This window comes from Lontra canadensis, unplaced genomic scaffold (assembly GCF_010015895.1).
Source record: "Lontra canadensis isolate GAN:19392208 unplaced genomic scaffold, GSC_riverotter_1.0 scaffold43, whole genome shotgun sequence".
NCBI lineage: Eukaryota > Metazoa > Chordata > Mammalia > Carnivora > Mustelidae > Lontra > Lontra canadensis.
The window spans coordinates 13,953,901-13,971,548 of record NW_022631037.1 but is presented as its reverse complement, the minus strand read 5'-3'; the positions used below and the strand labels follow the sequence as shown (position 1 = coordinate 13,971,548).

General features: G+C 50.2%; 1 protein-coding gene across 1 annotated transcript; it reads right to left on the bottom strand.

Moving 5' to 3' along the window:
• Nucleotides 1–2,001: 2,001 nt before the first annotated feature.
• Nucleotides 2,002–15,649, bottom strand: PSMD3 (proteasome 26S subunit, non-ATPase 3). Its single transcript, XM_032871530.1, has 12 exons — nt 15,252–15,649; nt 12,358–12,548; nt 10,220–10,357; nt 8,384–8,520; nt 7,494–7,684; nt 7,223–7,326; nt 4,598–4,712; nt 4,375–4,494; nt 4,143–4,246; nt 3,729–3,884; nt 2,649–2,699; nt 2,002–2,459 (listed from the first exon to the last, which is right to left on the bottom strand). Exons 1-12 carry the CDS (start codon nt 15,475–15,477, stop codon nt 2,382–2,384), a joined length of 1,611 nt encoding a protein of 536 aa, XP_032727421.1. The 5' UTR covers nt 15,478–15,649; the 3' UTR covers nt 2,002–2,381.
• Nucleotides 15,650–17,648: the final 1,999 nt, after the last annotated feature.

Here is a 17,648-nt window from a genome sequence, read left to right as displayed (position 1 = left end):
TACCATATTTTGCATAACACAAGGTATAAAGACAAACTGGAGGGCTACCCACTGAATTCATTGGAGTGGCTGCCTCTAGGGAAGGTAGGGAAGGGCCTGGGAAAGGCCTGTGATGAGGTTTCTGAGCTGTGATGGTTTTCTTCCGTTGAGAAAACTTGAAATGATAACTAAATGTCACCATTTATTAAACTTGGGTGGAAATATGTGGGGATTTGTTATGTTATTCTTCGTGCTTCTCTGTAGTTCTCTAAACAAAACAAAACAAAAAAACAGAACGTGGAGTGCATTGTGAACTCTGTGGGCATAAAAAGGACACTAAGCTTCTCCAGGAAGAGAAAACCAAGCCACTGGGAATGAATTACAAGAAACTTCCAGTGAGCAGACAGAAAACTAGTCCATAGATTCAAGGTGGGCAAGAACCAGGAAATCATGGCAAATGACCCCCAATTCTCTAGACCAGGGTGACACTCTCCAATCTGTTACCAACCAGGAGAGGGTCTAAGGCACTTTGGGCTGGGTGCTGATTATAAGATTCATAACCTTGGGGCACCTGGCTGGCTCAGTTGGTAGAGCATGTGACACTTGATCTTGGGGTTGTAGGTTTATGCCCTACATCGGGTGTAGAGATTACTTAAAAATAGTCTTTTTTTTTTTTTTCCTTCTTTTTTAGAGACTGCATGTGCTCCAACAAGAACCTGGGGTCGGGGGTGGGGGCTGAGAGAGAGCGAATCTTCAGCAGGGTCCACGCCCAGTGCAGAGCCCAACAGAAGGCTCAGTCTCACAACCCTGAGATCATGACCCCCGCCGAAATCAAGAATCAGATGCTTAACCAACTGAGTCACCCAGGCACCCCCAGAAAATCTTTTTTTTTTTTTAAGAGTTTCATTACACTGAGAGGTGGCAGTAGCTTTTTAAAGCAAGTGGGCAATGCCCAGTCACTGTGACCACGGCTGGGATGGGATCAGGAACCAAAGCAAGGCCAGTCTAAAACACACCTTTAGCGGAAATTAGGGATATTGGGGGATGAAAATCTTCAGTTGGTATGAACAGAGTGTACCTTTCCTAACAAACAAGACTTCATTGGACCCAGGGTATGAGGCACTGGGCAAAGGGCCGGGAGGACACAAACCGCCTCATGCTCTCTTAAGAATCTCCAAGCTAGTTAGGACTTTCATACCACCTCCTAGGAGTATTTGATCTCAAGGGAGTGTTTCAGAAGCCAGGGGGATGTATCATTGTGAGGCAGGAAGCCTGGAGGAGGTGTAGAAATCCATGGGCTGGAGAGCCAGAGCACAGCAGGAGAGGGAACACCGTTATCAGGAGGCAAAACCCCCCCAGGCCCCACTCAGATAACAGAGTTCTTGGCAGGAACAGAGGATACAAACAGCAAGGTACCAGGGGCTGGGGGAAAGGGGACACACACACACAGCAACAATTCAATGAGCCAAGATGGGAAGCAGCACCCCTAGAGGCCAAGACTTCCAGACCTACCCAGACCCATTCCCCCCACCTCCACTCCAGTCCACAGCTGGAGTAAGTAGGCGGGGCCACAGGGAGCCGGGTCCTGCCTGACCCAGCTCTGCTCTCCCATCCCTTAAGGGCCAACTGAGCAAAGCCCTGCTCTCCACTTCTGGAGCCCCTTCTCTCCTCTGCAGACCTCACCCGAGGGCCAGTCCCTTGCCTTTCCCTTGATCCTCTAGAGGTCTAGATTTCTAACTTCAGAGCCAGCTCAGGAGTCTAATCCTTTATTGGACAAATGTGGGGAAGGAGTCTGAGGTTTAGTGACTTGCCCAATATTGGCCAGCCAGTTAGAGAGGAGAGAGGCCCTTCTGATGTCAGATCAGCATCTACTCCCCTGCCCTTGGTTCCCCCTGCCCTTGGCCCTGTCCTCATCCACAGTCACACTGGGTTAGTCCTCCCATGACCAGGATAGAAAAATCTGGCTGTCAACACTGCAGAGTGTGAGAGCAAAGTACGGTCACTAAATGATGCACAAAGAACTTTGGAGAACTTTTTATTGTTTAAAAATCATAATTGAAGCTTCAAAAAACATACATCCCAGCACATGTCCCAATTCCAGTCCCTGACTCCCGGGAGAGCACAGGGCTATTCCCTCCCATCCTGCTGCCCACACCACTGGCCAGGACCCTGCCCTGGGGAGGCTGCCTGCCCACCTTCTTGCCCACCGTGTGCTATGTCACTGGCTGGGAAGGGGTCCTGGGGTGAGGTGGGGGTGGCCGGCTCCCTGCACCCCTCACCCCCCGCACATATGAGTCTGTGAGACATGTACGGAAAGGGGCCAGTTCCCCAGGCAGGGTACCCCAAGGGGGAAAGATAAAGAGCCAGTTCCCACTCACCCCAACCCTCCCCAGCCCCCCAGCTCAAGGGAAGCTGTCATCATCATCTTCTGCCATCTCCTTGGCGAACTCCAAGTCCTGCTGTTCTCGCTCACGCCGTTCCTGGAGCAAGAGGTGGGGTGAGGGCTGGGCTGCTGGGGACCAGTGGGACTCTCACACAGTGCTTCACCCAGCCCAAGGTCAGGGACTGCCAAAGCTTCGGAGCTGCTCCAAGCCTTTCCAGAAACCGCCTCCCTCTTCCCTCTCTGGAGGAAGTCTGATGTTTCAGATCTAAAGCAGAAGGCACCTTACCTCTGCAGACTCCAAGTCCTTGTTGTATGATTTGGGAGGAAACCTCATGGCCTGAAGCACAGGAGAGAGAGAAGCAAGATGAAGAGAAGGCATGCACTTAACTTACATTTACTGTGTTCCTTCTGTGTACCAGGCACCACGACAGGAGGAAGGTTATTCAATCTCCAGTTGAGCCTACTGGGGAGCTAGGCATGTAACTGAATTACTACAACACCAGCTAACTGCTAAAGGAGAGAATTAGAAGACCCAGAGGTTTAAGTGACTAATGTCCCTGAATGGGCCGGGAGGGGGACTGGCAGTGAGGAGGGAAAGGAGGAAAGGAACAGACTGCTGTGGGAATGGAAGAAAAGCATTCCAGGCAGAGGTTTCCATGTGTGAAAAGGCCTGGCCTGAGCAGAGTGGGGCTAGCTGGCGTGGGGTGGGGGGTAGGTGGGGCAAGGGAGGGGGAGGAAGGAAAATCAGGGAGAGTGAGTTGGGGGAGAGGGGGAGGAACACCAGTGGGAGGGGACCAGGTTGCAAAGGGCCTCTCATGTCTCCCTGACCACAGCATTTACCTGATTTTAAGCAAGGTAACAATATCCCCAGTTCCTTGAGGCAAGAAGAGACCAGGAAAAATCTGACACACAGTACCACGACCTAGGTCAGTGCCTGCCATAGCATAAGGGCTTAACAGCCTTTTGTGGAACGAGATACCTGCCTCGCCTTCTCCACAGTTCAGGCTTCACTAAGTGCCCTGAGGCAGCGACTGCATCTCAGGACCTGAGCCCCAAGGCAGGTCGGGTAGGTCTTTTACTCTCAGCCTTACAGATGGGAGAAACAGGCTCAGAGAAGGTGAAGGACTCCAGTCGGGAAGTACATCTGGAAGCCTTCACTCTGAATCCGCCTGCTCCTCCCTGGCAACCAGATCCTTAGAGGCAGTCAAGGGTCTGATAGGCCCGCCCACAGGGCGAGTCCTTTGTTCCCACCAGGCCCCTGCCCTGCCATTCAGCAACTCTACAGAGATGGGTTGAAACTCGGCTCTTCTCCTCTGAGGACTCCTTGCGTGCTGCCAACCCCACCCCTGCAGCCCCGGCTTCTCACCTTGACGGACATGTTGTGGATATCGAGGCAGAAGGAGATCCGCTGGTGGAAGGCCAGCTGGGGCTCACGGGTAGAGTAGATGTCAATCATCTCCTTGGACTGGACATAGCCCTTCTCGTGGTTGATGCTGGCCTCAATGACACCATCCCGGATGGCCTGCAGGCCCCCAAAGGATGCAAGGTCACCAGAAAGCCCATCTTCTAAACCTGAGAACATCCCATCCTGTCCCTTTCCGCCTTATACTCTCACCTGCTCACTTGTGTACAATTTCTCTCTGAAAACCGCCAGGCTTCACTCTAAGACCAGCACTCCCTGAAAAGACCACGCCACCCCCTCCTTAACCAGTCTTCTCCCATTCCTGTGCCCTGAAATGCAGCAGGAGCATGGCGGCTTCAGTCCCCAAGCCAGCCCCACCTTGGCAACAATGAACTCCGCGTCCTCTGGGCTATCCAGCTGCAGCTTCTGGGCGATGTCGGCCAGGGAGATTCGGGAATAGGAGAGGCTGATCATGCGCACACCTGGGAGAGGAAGGAGCAATGGCGTGGGCAGGCTGGGCACAGCCCCTTCACCCACCCATGGACACCTGTCGCAGAAGCCTCATCTGCGCCCTGCTCTCCCAGTGGCCCTCCCAGACTCTGACCCACACCTGTCTTAATGACGTTGTGCCGCAGTCGGATGATTAGGGTATAGGTCCCATCTGCTTGAAATTTCTCCCCAAACTGGTCCAGGACCTGGTTGAACTTGGCTAGGTTTCCGGTCCTGACAGCTGGAGGGGGAGAGGAGTGGATCAGATGACGCAAACAGGCAAACCCACGGAGGAGGTCATGGCGTCAGGGGTCTGGCCAATTCTGGAGTGGGACCAGCCTTACCTTGAGTCAGAAGGAAGTAGGGCATGAGCGAGCGCTTGAGGGACGGCTGGCGGAACTGTAGTCGGTCTGGGATTTCCCCGAGCAGCAGCTCCACCACAATCAGAAGCTTGTGCACCTGGTGGTATGTGACACAGGAACACAGTGGGCAGGGAGCCCCAGCAGGAGGGAGGAGGGAAAGGAAGAGGGCTTCAGTGCACTCAGACACACTGTGAAACGGGGAAAATGGCTCCGCGATGAGGCCCGTGCAGAGCTGTGCCTGCACCCAGAGCCAGGGACAGGGAAGAGCTGTCCCCGTGACCACACGGAGCTCTAAGTTCCACATACACATCACACTGCCACAGCAATGCTCTGGAAGTTCAGGTCAGATGGGCAGGTCCTGTGGCTCTGAAACAAGGAGACAGGGGCCAGAGGCCTAAGGAATCTGCCAAAGATGCTGATTACGGATGTGGACTATTACTGGAGGAAAGGAGGTGAGTGTAGAGAACTTGGCCCCTGGGCAGAGGCAGGAGCGCAGGAAGGGGCTGGGCAGAACCTTCGAGAATAGGCCATGTGGACTCTGGAACTAGCGGGGAGATCCGGCCCTTTTTTCTCCATAAAACCGTGAGGGATTTGTGAATAGTACCTCCTGTGGACTTAGCACCAAGCGAGGGAAATTACAATGGAGGCGATCATGCCAGTGATGTAGGAGCTGCCTACAAAGCAAGACAAACAGGACCACAGGCGGCTAAACCACGTGACAGCAAGAGTCATGAGAGAAGTAAGCCGTTAAGATGGGTGGTAGGTTGGGGCACCTGGGTGGCTCAGTTGGTTAAGCGTCTGCCTTCGGTTTGGGTCATGATACCAGGGTCCTGGGATCGAGCCCCAAATCAGACTCCTTGCTCAGCGGGCAGTCTGCTTCTCCCTCTCCCCCTCCCCCTGCTTGTGCTCTCTAATAAATAAAAAAATCAATCTTAAAAAAGAAAGAAAGATGGGTGGTGGGTGACCATGCCGACACTCAGCCCCACACACCTCCGATGCTGCCCCGTTCCCTGGAGTGCGGGGAGACCCAGAAAAGAGGCACAAGTTAACACTCGCACACGCCGCCGTCAGGATTCAGGTGAAGCAGAAAGAGAAGGATGTTTTGGTCGAGGGGACAGACTCACCAGCGTGAGCACATGTCTCAAGAAGTTCAGAAGGCTATCATGAGGGACGTGGGGCCTGTCTGGGGACGTGCTGTTTTGAATGCCAGGCCAAGTTTGGAGTTTAAAGACCGAATGCCAGTCTTCACTCACTAGCTCGGAAAGGCTGAGTGACCGAGTCCTGGGTTTCCTGGTCCGTACAGTGGGCGGCATCGGTGGCGGCGGCTGTGTCGTCATAAGCCCTGTCTGCCTCCCTCACAAGACTTGTGATACTCTCTTGGGCTGGTTGTGGGGAGCAATGCAAGCTTCCCGGGCAAGGCAGAGACGGGCCTGGAGCTCTGTTCAGCTGGGCAGGCGTGTGGAAACTGGGTTCATAAAGTGGGGAAGATGACCAGAAGTGCCAGTGGCTCAAACAAAGGCCCTGGTGATACCAGAGAGGAGACAAATCCAAAAGACATGGAGGCAACTTAGTGACAGGGAAGGTAGGGTGGGGGGTGGCTCCCTCACAGTCTGCTGGCCAAAGACTTCACTCTAGCTCCCTCTGCTCCTCGCTGCCTCCACCACAGGGGCCCACAGCCACTGGTAGTACAGTCTGTGCTCCCCCAGAGTGCCTCTCCCCAGGGCACGGCACAATTTGTATACGGATTACCTGTATCTTTATGACTTTAGGGTATGCTGCATGTTGTAAGCAATCTAATATTCTGCACACGTACCGTGAATGTCTGAAAAGCCATTCCTTTCTGTGAAAGTCTACCCATCGTCAAAAACCAGATTAAATTATTTTTAAGATGTCTTTAATTATTTGACCAAAACCAAACCTGTCTTTCTCTGAGCCTCTGAACAGAAACAAACCACATCTTGACTAGATGGACCTAATCGTTGTACATCTCCATCTGGTTCTCTTTCAAGGGGACGAGGGGGTGGCACTCACGTTAAGGTGGGAACAGAGGTCTGAAGTTTGGAAAGGTGGGTCCAAATCCTGGCTACCAGGCTCTGCGACTTTACACAGGCCCTCCAGCCTTGCTGAGTCAATGCTGTTTACCGAGCTCACAGTGCCTAATACCAAGGTCAGCACTCAAAAAGTACTTGGTGACAGAGCTCTCAGGTGGCCGAGATCTGTCTGTACCCAAATGTGTCAGCCTGACGGAGATTTCCCAGGTTCCCTGTGGCCACAGAAAACACCGCTCCCAAATGGGCATTCGAGGGACCAGGAAAGAGCCTAGGGTTTCTCAACACAACCCAGGCCCAGGCCTGGCACGGCTATAAGGACTGCCGGGGAAAGCGGAACACTCTGAACCATCTATGAAGGAGAATTTTCCAAGCGTAAACCACGGGAGGCGCAGGCAGCGTCTGCTTCGTGCGCTCTGACCAGTGCTATGCACAAAGGGACATGAGATGCAACTCCTGGGTAATGAAGGTTCAGGAGGCCTTCCCGGGTCCCCGCGCAAGGAAGGAGAACGAAGGCATTATCAGCTGAGCAAGCGGCAGGGGGAGAACTGCTGCTCACCGTCTGTTTGAAGCCGACAGCTGTGTGCTGAGGGGCCTTGCGAAGGGCATTGGTCATCGTTCTCCGGGCCTCTGAGTACTCCAGCTGAATGGCTTTGATCCGGCCTGCGTGCGGAGGACAGAGTGGCTCAGGAGAACAGCGTCACCCAAAGCCCCTCACAAGCCAGAGCGCCAAAAGGGCCCCTCGGGCACCAAGTGCGCCCCATCTGCCAGCACTCTGCGCCAGGGAGCCAGAGACCCCCTCCGGCCTGGGGGCCGCGCCCCTCGCTCACCTGTGTAGTAGAGGTACCTGGCCCACTCATTGTTGTTGGCCTGCTCGGGGAACACGGACTTGGACACCAACTTCTCGGCCTGGTCGTACAAGCTGTAGTGCAGGTAATTCCGCAGCAGCAGGTTGAGCAGGGTGGCCTGGCCGTCCGCGTCGTGCCGGAGCGTGGCTGTCCGGAGCCGGGCGTGCAAGAAGCTGCGCGAAGGCGAGAAAAGCATGTCAAATGTCTCGAAGAACGACTCTTTGAACGGCTGTCACCTCTGTACTCTCTCAATTCCAAAACAAGTGACACAAACTGCTTTTCTGGTTATTCACTGACTCTTCAACTCTCGAGTGCCCACGGTGTGACGCACTGTCCTGGGTGCACAAACAGGACGCAACTGTGCGTTCCAATGGACGAGACAATGATCGTGACAAGTAAGCGTCGTAGGTAGCACGACGGAAGGAGATCCGGGCTATGGAGAAACTGGGGTAAGTGCAGTGGGGAATGCAGGAGGAGAGGAGGATGGGGCTGCAATTTTAAACAGCTTGATCAGGGTAGGACCTTTCTGAAAAGGTAACGATTAAACACAGGCTGAAGGAAGGAGGGAGAAGAGCACTGAAGGCAGAAGGAAGAACCCGAAGGCCAGCATGGCCAGGCAGCCAGTCAGGGGAGCAGGGGAAAGCAGAGACTTGAAGGCAGTGAGCAGGCGCCAGGCCTCACATGTTGTCATGACTTCAGCTCTTCTCTGAGGAACATGGGGAGCCACCACCAGTTTTAAGCTGAGGACTGAAATGTTTTCCAGCCTGTCTTTCTATTCTTGACCTACCAATCAGTCCTCCCTTGAGGTGGAGTGTAGGGAAGACCCTGAGGGACAGTTCTTAACCTTGGGGTCAGACTCTGGCTCCCTGTACCTGCGCACCACATCCAGCTTGTCCAGAAACTCGTAGACCCGGGCGTGATAGTAGTAACACTTCGCGGCCACAAGGTCCAGGGCCCGGCGGTTCTGAGTGCTGATCTTCTGCATCAGGTCGTCTGAGATCTTCTGTGCCTGTGGAGGCAGCCAAATGAGAATCAGGTGGGAGCTCCTCAAAAAGTTAAACAGGGAGCTACCCTATGAGCCAGCAACTTCCCTCTTAGGTATCAATCCAGGAGAACTGGAAATGTATGTTCACATAAAAGCTTATACACAGGGGCGCCTGGGTGGCTCAGTGGGTTAAGCCTCTGCCTTCGGCTCAGGTCATGATCTCAGGGTCCTGGGATTGAGCCCTGCATTTGGCTCTCTGCTCAGCAGGGAGCCTGCTTCCCCTTCTCTCTCTGCCTGCCTCTCTGCCTATTTGTGATCTGTCAAATAAATAAAGTCTTTAAAAAAAAAAAAGCTTGTACACACATGTTCATAACTATCCTGACATAAAAAGAGCTGGAATATAGATATACACTACAACGTGGACAAATCTAGAAAACATCATGCTAAGTCAAAGAAGTCAGACACAAAAGGCCATGTGTTATGTAATTCCATTTATAGGAAATGTCCAGAAAAGGAAAATCCATGAATCAGATAATGTAGATGAACAGTCGTTGCCAGAGGCTGGGGTGAGGGGAGGATGGGGAGTGATTATTAACTGTGACGGGGTTTCTTCTGGGGTGATGAATTATTCTGGAATTAGACAGTGATGATGATTGTACAACCTTATGAACACATCAAAACCCACTTAACTGTACCCTTAGTTTTTAAAAAATGTATTTAACTAATTTTAAGTAATCTCTGTACCCAGTGTTGGGCTCGAACTCATGACCCAGAGATCAGGAGTGGATGCTCTACTGACTAAGCCAGCCAGGCGCCCCCTAACTCTATACTTTAAAGGGGGTGAATTATATCTCAAAACAAAAACCAATTAGTGGCAAGTCAAGGAAAAAAATAAAACAGGAAATGGAGCAGAGGAAACTGTCATTTCTTTCTTTTTTTAAGACTTACTTATTGGGAGAACGAGCACCTGGGTGGGCACATGTACACACTGAAGGGGGGGTGAGGGTGGAAGGGTAGGGGGAGGGAGAGAATCTCAGGCACACCTCCGCTGAATGTGCAGCCCAACTCAGGGCTCGATCCCACGACTCTGAGATCATGACCTGAGCCCAAATCAAAAGTCGGATGCTTAAATGATCGAGGCGCCCAGGCGCCCTGGACCTGTCATTTCTTGAGCGTATTCTTTGGACAGTGGCTGTGACTGACAAAGAACTTGGCCCCAGCTGGGGAGCCAGTGGCAGTGCAGTACTCACGGAGCTGTTCAGTCCTGTCATCAGAGCTGCCACTTACTGAAATACCATGGAAGCTTACTCTATGCAGATCACTGTGCTAGTATTTTATTTAACTTCCAACAGTGATGTCGTGAGTTGGGCAACACAATGTTTTCCCCATTTGACATAAATCCAGAAGAAACTGATTTGCCTAAGGTACAGCTAGGATTTGAACTCAGGATTCTATCTCCAAATCTCCTTTACCTAACAAAATCCACCGCACTGGTACCATGCCACAGAGAAGCACGGTGCCAGCCCCTTCTCACGGTGTCTCAACAGGATCTAAGGGGGCTTCCCTGGATGTGGGGTTCAGCACATTCCCACATGAGGGAAAGAGTCGAGGGGGATGATGAAGAACCCAGGGACTCTCTCCAATTCTTCACCAGAAACAGTTTCTCCCGCAAACCCCATGCACCGCTGGGGCCCCGTTCTTCTGGCTCATTGGTCCTGGATACCTCTTTGTAGCGCTTGCTGTTCATCAGGAAGATGACCACAAGGAGCTGCAGGTAGGCTTCGACTTCCGGCAGGAGCGGGGTTGACGCAGCTTTTCCTGTTCGGGGACGGAACTGTAAATCAGCTTCGGTATCCATGGGCTAGGAGGAGACAGGAATTACTGTGGAAAAGCTCAGTCAGATCAACCAGTTAAGAATTTATTTAATACTCAGGATGTATTTCAATAAATATTCACTGAGTACCTATTATATGCAAAATTCTTCTAGGTACTGGGGATATAAAAATAAAAACGGCACAGTCTCCTTCCAAAGGAAGTCAAGAAGGCTGGCAAGAGAAATGAAAAATGAAAAAAATGAAAAAAAAAAATGCTGACAGGAGTGTAACAGACATCTTTACAGAATATAATGGTGACAGGGGCGCCTGGGTGACTCAGTGGTTTAAAGCCTTTGCCTTCGGCTCGGGTCATGGTCCAAGGGTCCTGGGATTGAGCCCCACATCAGGCTCTCTGCTCAGCGGGGAGCCTGCTTCCCTTCCTCTCTCTCTGCCTACTTGTAATCTCTGTCAAATAAATAAATAAAATCTTAAAAAAAAAAAAGAATATAATGGTGACAGAAAGGATGATGTAAGGACCCCTCAAAGAGCCTACAGTCTAAGTAGAGATTAAACCATTACACCTGGAACCCCTGCAAATTTTATCAGAGAGGGTTTAATAAGGTAATATAATTCTAGAGATGAGGTCAAGAATAATGAGATACAATTTTTTTTTGGTGGAAACAAAGGAAATTTGGGAGAAATTGAAATATACATCATACTTATTATCAGATCTAGTCACCAAAACTGGCATAATGTATAACAGCTCAAAAAGCAAAACATGTTGGGGGTAAATGTAGAGATATATGGGTTAAAAATTTTTTTCCAGGTGAAGACGGAAGAGGGTGTCTGTTCCTATAAACAGTTTATAAACAATAAATTCATCATCATTCCACCTCAAGGGATTTTTTTTTTTAAAAGGCTTTATTTATTTATTTGACAGAGATCACAAGTAGGCAGAGAGAGGAGAGGGAAGCAGGTTCCCTGCTGAGCTGAGAGTCCAATGTGGGACTCGATCCCAGGACCCCAAGATCATGACCTGAGCCGAAGGCAGCGGCTTAACCCACTGAGCCACCCAGGCGCCCCTCAAGGGATTTTTTTTTTTTTTTAAAAGATTTTATTTATTTATTTATTTGACAGAGAGAGAGAGAGAGAGCGCACAAGTAGACAGAGAGGCAGGCAGAGAGAGGGGGAAGCAGGCTCACTGCCGAGCAGAGAACCCGATGCGGGGCTCGATCCCAGGACCCTGAGATCATGACCTGAGCCGAAGGCAGAGGCTTAACCCACTGAGCCACCCAGGTGCCCCCCTCAAGGGATTTTTTGAGTCTGTTCTATGGAACAGTCCATGAGCATACAGGGAGATGGCTGAAGGACAATGAGGTGTGAGAAGGGGTAGGACCTGGACATAAGGGGGATTTTACAGCCAGAAAGGAAAAGGAGAGGCCTCTCCTGACACGGAGTCCACTGCCAGCACCAAAGGAACTTCAGTATTCACTCTGTGTCAGGCACAGTTCTAAGAGCTTTACACATACTCCTTTCCTCCCCTGCATCCCCCAAATCTGTTTGCCACATTTAACAAAGGAAGAAAATGAAGCACCAGGAGGTTAGATCACTTGTCCAAGTCCCACAGGTACCAAATGACAGAGCTGGGATGAAAATGCAACCTCCAGAACCTGTGCTCTTAAGCACCGTCTTATACGTCCACGGTGAGGCTTTGGAGGCAGAGAGGGGGTGGTACCTTCTCCTAGGACAATGGAGACATCACCCAACGGGAGGACAGTGCTGGTGCTGGGGAGCAGCAGGAACGGAGTTTGGCTGCAAGGGTCCTGATTCCCAGCTCTTTTCCCTGACTCAGAAGAATGACACTACCGGGCAGGATGGTTCCCTTATTAGTGGACAAATGGGTATTAAAATGGGCTGCTTTGTTTCGCTAGTCAGCTACAGCAGATCATAAGACAGGGCTTTAGGATGGGAAACAATTACTTTGAGGGGGGGTGTGGGGGTGTGGTCTGAGGCTAAGCTTGTACCTTACAGCACCTGATTCACTTACCTCTTCCAGGAAGGGTAGTAAGAAGTCTCGAGTGGCATTATTTGAGGTGAAGAAGCCATGCACAGCCTTATACAGAACATAGTGGTTGAGGCGGCGTGATGTGGAAGGTAGCATCCGCAGGGCCCTCAGCACGAATCGAGGCTCCTTGCCCGAAACTGCCTTCTCCAGCTGTTTCACATGCTCCTTGATGTCTGAGGAGGACCACAGAAGAGAAAAATGTTACTTCTAATTATTCCTATTCTCTCACCACTCTAGGCAAGTAGTTCTAGGGAACCTCTTATAGAAGGGCAAGATGTTGTTGACCATTTCTTTTGTCTGATATGGTTAAGCAACACTTATAGATGCCATTGAGTGATTTTAAGACATAAACAAGAGACAAAGAAAAATAAAGCTGGCGTGGGGGAAAGGGTAGAGGGTGACAGAAGGAGTAAGAAAGGAGAAGCAACGATGAGAAACACAAACAAGACAAACACATGGAGACTTATCAGTTCTCTAAATAGGAAAAGACTTTCTAAATGTAAACAGTGGGAGAAATCCGCCCCGCCCGCCCCCATGAATGATCAATTCCACTCTGCAAAAAATCCTTCTGCGTAACTGTGTAAACAAAAGAAAAATATTTGTGACAAATGTGACTACAGAGTCATAATCTTATTTTACAAAGAGCTTTGCATAAATTAGGATAAGTAAAAATGAACACAAATAGACAAAGCAAAAAGCAGACAGCTAACCGATATGAAAATATATTTCACTAGTATTTGAATAAATGCCAATAGAAATGTTTTCAACTACCAAACTGGTAATACTTAAAAAATCATAACACAGAGGGGCGTCTGGGTGATGCAGCTGGTTGAGCATCCGACTCCTGGTTCCGGCTCAGGTTATGATCTCAGGGTCCCTGTGTTGGGCTCCGTGCTCAGTGTGGAGTCTGCTTTAGATTCTTTCTGCCTTTCCCTCTGCCCTTTCACCTTGTGCACTTGTGCGCTCTCTAAAATAAATAATCCTTTAAAAAAATCACAACATTGCTTTCATTCTATGTCTTAATATTTAAAGTTTGTGCCTTATAAAAAAATCATAACAGAGTCAGGGATGAACAGGATATTTCTGTTGGTATAATGTAAATCAGTGTAGTTTCTCTGGACAATACCCATCCAAAACTTTAAAAACATCTGTCCTCTCAACTCAGGCATACTGAGAATCTAAAGAAATAATCATAAAGGTAGATAAAAACTTGGATCACAAAGATGACTGTTGCAAAACTATTTACAATGCTAAAAAACTGGAAACAACAAGTGTCCAAGAATAAGGGAACGCACTGAATTGGTAGTTTCTTAGTTACCTTTGTACACTTAGCACAGACCGCCTGGGTCTGCTTAATGGCATAATAATGGTAACTGCTAACACTACAGAGGGTTTATTATGAGTTCACCATGTGCTAGGCACAGTTCTAAGCATTTTAATCTTTATATCGACCCAATGAAGTAGGTAATATTACTCTCATATACAGAGATTGAGGCAACTAATTTCAGAGCTTGTATGCTTAGCCACTATATCGGGTATTCAATAAACCTTTCTGGAATAAATTGAATGCTAGGTTTATGGATATGTTAGATGAAAGCACACAAAATCAGCTGTATTTAGTTATGCCTTGCTCCAAACTATCTATGTAACTTGATCTCAATTACAGGAGAGCAGCTCAAAAATTCATAGAAAAAAAGTGTCAACCATGGCTGATGTTATTCCCTGCTACTTTAGACTTCTCATATTTTCCAAAATTCCTACAATGAAACACGAACTACTTTACAACAACAACATGAGGTACTTTATAAGAAACATATGTATGAATCCAGTAGCACCTTTGCCACTGGTTATCATTATTTTAGGTAAAAGTGTCTTGATTAGATACTGAGCCTGTGGCCCAACTTTAGAGTAGGGACTGATGCAGTCAACATTACATCCTCAAAAACACCACCCAGAAGCATAACTTTGCTTATCTCCATGTTTTTGAGAAAGGTTCTCCTGCAGTTAAGAGAGAAAACCCAATAAAGAGTCTCATTCCACTCAATCCAGAGGTAGGAAAACAGCACCAGAGTCACAGTGGGAAGCTCTCACTCTGCCCACTCCAAATGTGGACAGGATGCTCTGAGAAAAGTGAAATGTGAACTTGGGAGGAACAAGAGGGCTGTAAGAAGCTGGGAACAAGCACCTAGGAGAAAACAAATGGGGGGATTGGTACACAGCTTAGGTCGAACCTGAGCGTTAAGAATTCAAACAAAGATGACACCTAGAAACTTGAAAGTCTGTAATGTGTTTAAACTCTTTAAGAACAAAAATAAGGGCCTGAAGGGAGAGAAAGAGCAATGGGATCGTTAGGGTGCCTTAATTACAGAAACAAGGAAGCAAGATAGGGAGTACAGAGGCTTCTCTTAGAGGAGTTTGCCAGAGGTAGCTAAGACAACAGAAAACTTCTGTACAATCTTAAAAATTCAGGGCCGTTATTCTGCGTCACCCTGACCCCCTTTGCACACATAAATACAAACACTGGTTTCTAGAACGCCCAATCACATACTGGGGGCGTTAGAATCAGTTCGGAGGATGTAAACAGAGTAGATTGGAGAGGACTTAGAAGAGAGAGGGAGCCCACAGGCCCAGTGAGACTTACTTCTAAATGCAACCAGGGTAAGGCGGGAGGAAGTGTGATTAAGAAAGGAGTCCAGAGCCTGGAGAGAAGGATCATTATTGGGCCTGGGGTCAGGAGTGTCAGGGTGGTTGGGGACGGGCACTGAGAGTGATCCTAAGGAATTGGGGGCGGTGGAAGCTGCCCTGGGGTCCCGAGGATAGGCTACATCACCGGGCCGCTATCATGCGTGACCACGGCACGTCCCCGGCCCTCGTACCCTCCAAGGTGACGGTGTCCAACTCTCGCTGGGAGTGCTCAGCCGCTGCCGTCGTCCCCGCCGCTTTGCTGTCAGGCTCCCCCGATGACCCGCCACCCGCCGCCGCCTCCTCTTTCATCTCCACATCCTGGGGGGTCGGGGGCGGCGGTGGTTCTTGTTCCCCTCCGCCCGGCGGCGGCTTCGCCTTGTCTGCACCGCGGCGCCGCGCCGAGCCCTCCTGTTTCATGGCGCCTGGGGTCGCGGCCTACTCCGGGGACCGAGACCAGGGCCTCGCGTGAATCCTCGAACCAGAAACCAAGAACCGAGCTGGGCCTGCACACGAGCGCGGGCTCGCGACCGGCCGCACGATGACGGAGCAGCTGCAAACCCCTTCCCGACGCTGGGCCTTCTGGGAGACGCCAGGCCTGGCAGGCCGAAGACCGAGTCCACAAAAGGAAAAGAAATCAACAGCCGAGGTGGAGGATGGAGGCGGATCTTCGAGGAAGGAGCAGGGAGGAGCTTGTATGGGTCCGCCCGGCATTTGGAGAGCTTCAGGATTATTGTCTGTTTCTCTGGAGTGCATTTTCGGGCGCGTCCACGAGATGTCCCCTCAGGCTACAGCGTGGGTTACATCGGAGTCCTAAGAGCACCCTCACCAGCGTGGAGTGGGTAGGGCCTATCGCAGCGCAGGGCGTGATGACGTCATGAGTTGCACGGCGGTTTCTGGCCGCCTCTCGCTCAATCTGCGCCCATTTACCCCCCCATCTCCCCACCCGGCGTTTGGGGTCTCGGTCGAGGTTCTCGAGACTCGTACTTAACCGCCGCCCAGTGCATCCGGCGCGAGGGAAGAAGCTGCGAAAGAGGGATTGTGAGCACCGAACGGAGGAGTAGGAGAAATCATTGGGATTCAGAGTTCCTTGTCAGAGTTTAGCAAGTGCTGAAAATAAGACATAAAATCCCAGCAGCCTGGGAGTGCGGGTGGGGGGAGAGTGCGTTTGTGTACAATCACTGCAGTATGAAGTATACGGGTCCACTCTGTGTACGGCCCAGAGCTAGCACCCTCGGGCGCGGGGTTATTAAAAACAGCTCCAGAATGTAGTCAGCTGGAGGCTCTGCTCTGCCGTATATTGTGAGGCGGGAGGTAAGCGGCTGGAAGCCTCTATTTGCAGAGGCTTCAGGGAGTGCGTCGGGGCGCCTGTTTGCACCCAAACCGACACTGTAGTGAAACGGGGAGCACAGTCATAGTGTACCTGAAGAGAATCTAAGAATCCCCAGGGGAGGGAAATGGAACCAGAAATCCTGTCCACTTTTCAAAGGAATCTTCCAGTGATTCTGCAGGAGGAAGATCCCAACTTCTTACGACACAAAACGAAAACCCTCCCTATCTTTGAACTTTTCTCCCTTCTGTAGATGGAAGTCCAAAGTTTTAAACCAGGTCAGACCCTACAAGACGATCTAGCTCTGCCGTAATGTCAGAGAGGGCAGAGAATACGCTTTGACCAAATTCTTTTTTTTTTTTTTAAGTTATTTACTTATTCAACAGAGAGAGAGAGAGAGATCACAAGTAGGCGGGGAGGGTGGGGAGCAGGCTTACTGCTGACCAGAGAGGCCTATGCGGGGCTTGATCCTAGGACCCTGAGATCATGACCTGAGTCAAAGGCAAAGGCTTAACCACTGAACCACCCAGGCACCCACTTTGACCATAGTCTTTATGTTCATATAGAAAGAGGGTATTCTGGGGTGCCTGGGTTAAGCCTCTGCCTCTGGCTCAGGTCATGGTCTCAGGGTCCTGGATCGAGCCCCGCATCCCGCTCTCTGCTCGGCGGGGAGCCTGCTTCTCCCTCTCTCTGCCTGCCTCTCTGCCTAGTTGTGCTCTCTCTCTCTGTCAAATAAATAAAATCTTAAAAAAAAAAGAGGGTATTCTTTGTCTTCTCCTTGTCATATTATTACAGCAAATAGATCCTTGCACTGAGCAACTGCTTGCTGAAGGAAAAACATTTTTCTGGCTTTAGGGAACATGCCTTGACCAATTCCTCCCTATTGTCTCTCTGTCCCCTTGGGCTGCGGGATGGATAACAGGACTTTTGAATCATCACTGGAATAAACTCATTAAAGCCTCTTCTTCATAACACCCTATCGAACTGAAGGTGGGCGAGAAGGGTAAAGGAGGAAAACAGAAAACAGATGAGCTTTGTTATTCATCCTTACGAAGTTACCCTTCTGGATAGTTAGGGTGTTAGCTCACCTCTTTATTAAGTATACATCATAAGAGAAAAACAACCAGGTCAGCAGATAATTATTCAGGATGTCTTTGAGCAATGTAGTGAGGCATTGGAAGGTGCGCCAGACTGGGGGAGGATGGCTTAACACAGTTTTTGGCAGTTGATCATGAATTTTTGTTGAGTGAGGGAACTGGAG

What these genes read in the sequence shown, in the direction of transcription:
- PSMD3 (XM_032871530.1), bottom strand. Translation starts at nt 15,477, where the DNA reads ATGAAACAGGAGGGCTCGGCGCGGCGCCGCGGTGCAGACAAGGCGAAG. An exon ending in AAGCTGGATGTGGTGCGCAG is followed by an intron (nt 7,685 to 8,383) that starts GTACAGGGAGCC and finishes GCCTTCGCGCAG; the next exon opens with CTTCTTGCACGCCCGGCTCC. An exon ending in CGGAGTTCATTGTTGCCAAG is followed by an intron (nt 3,885 to 4,142) that starts GTGGGGCTGGCT and finishes GGGGGCCTGCAG; the next exon opens with GCCATCCGGGATGGTGTCAT.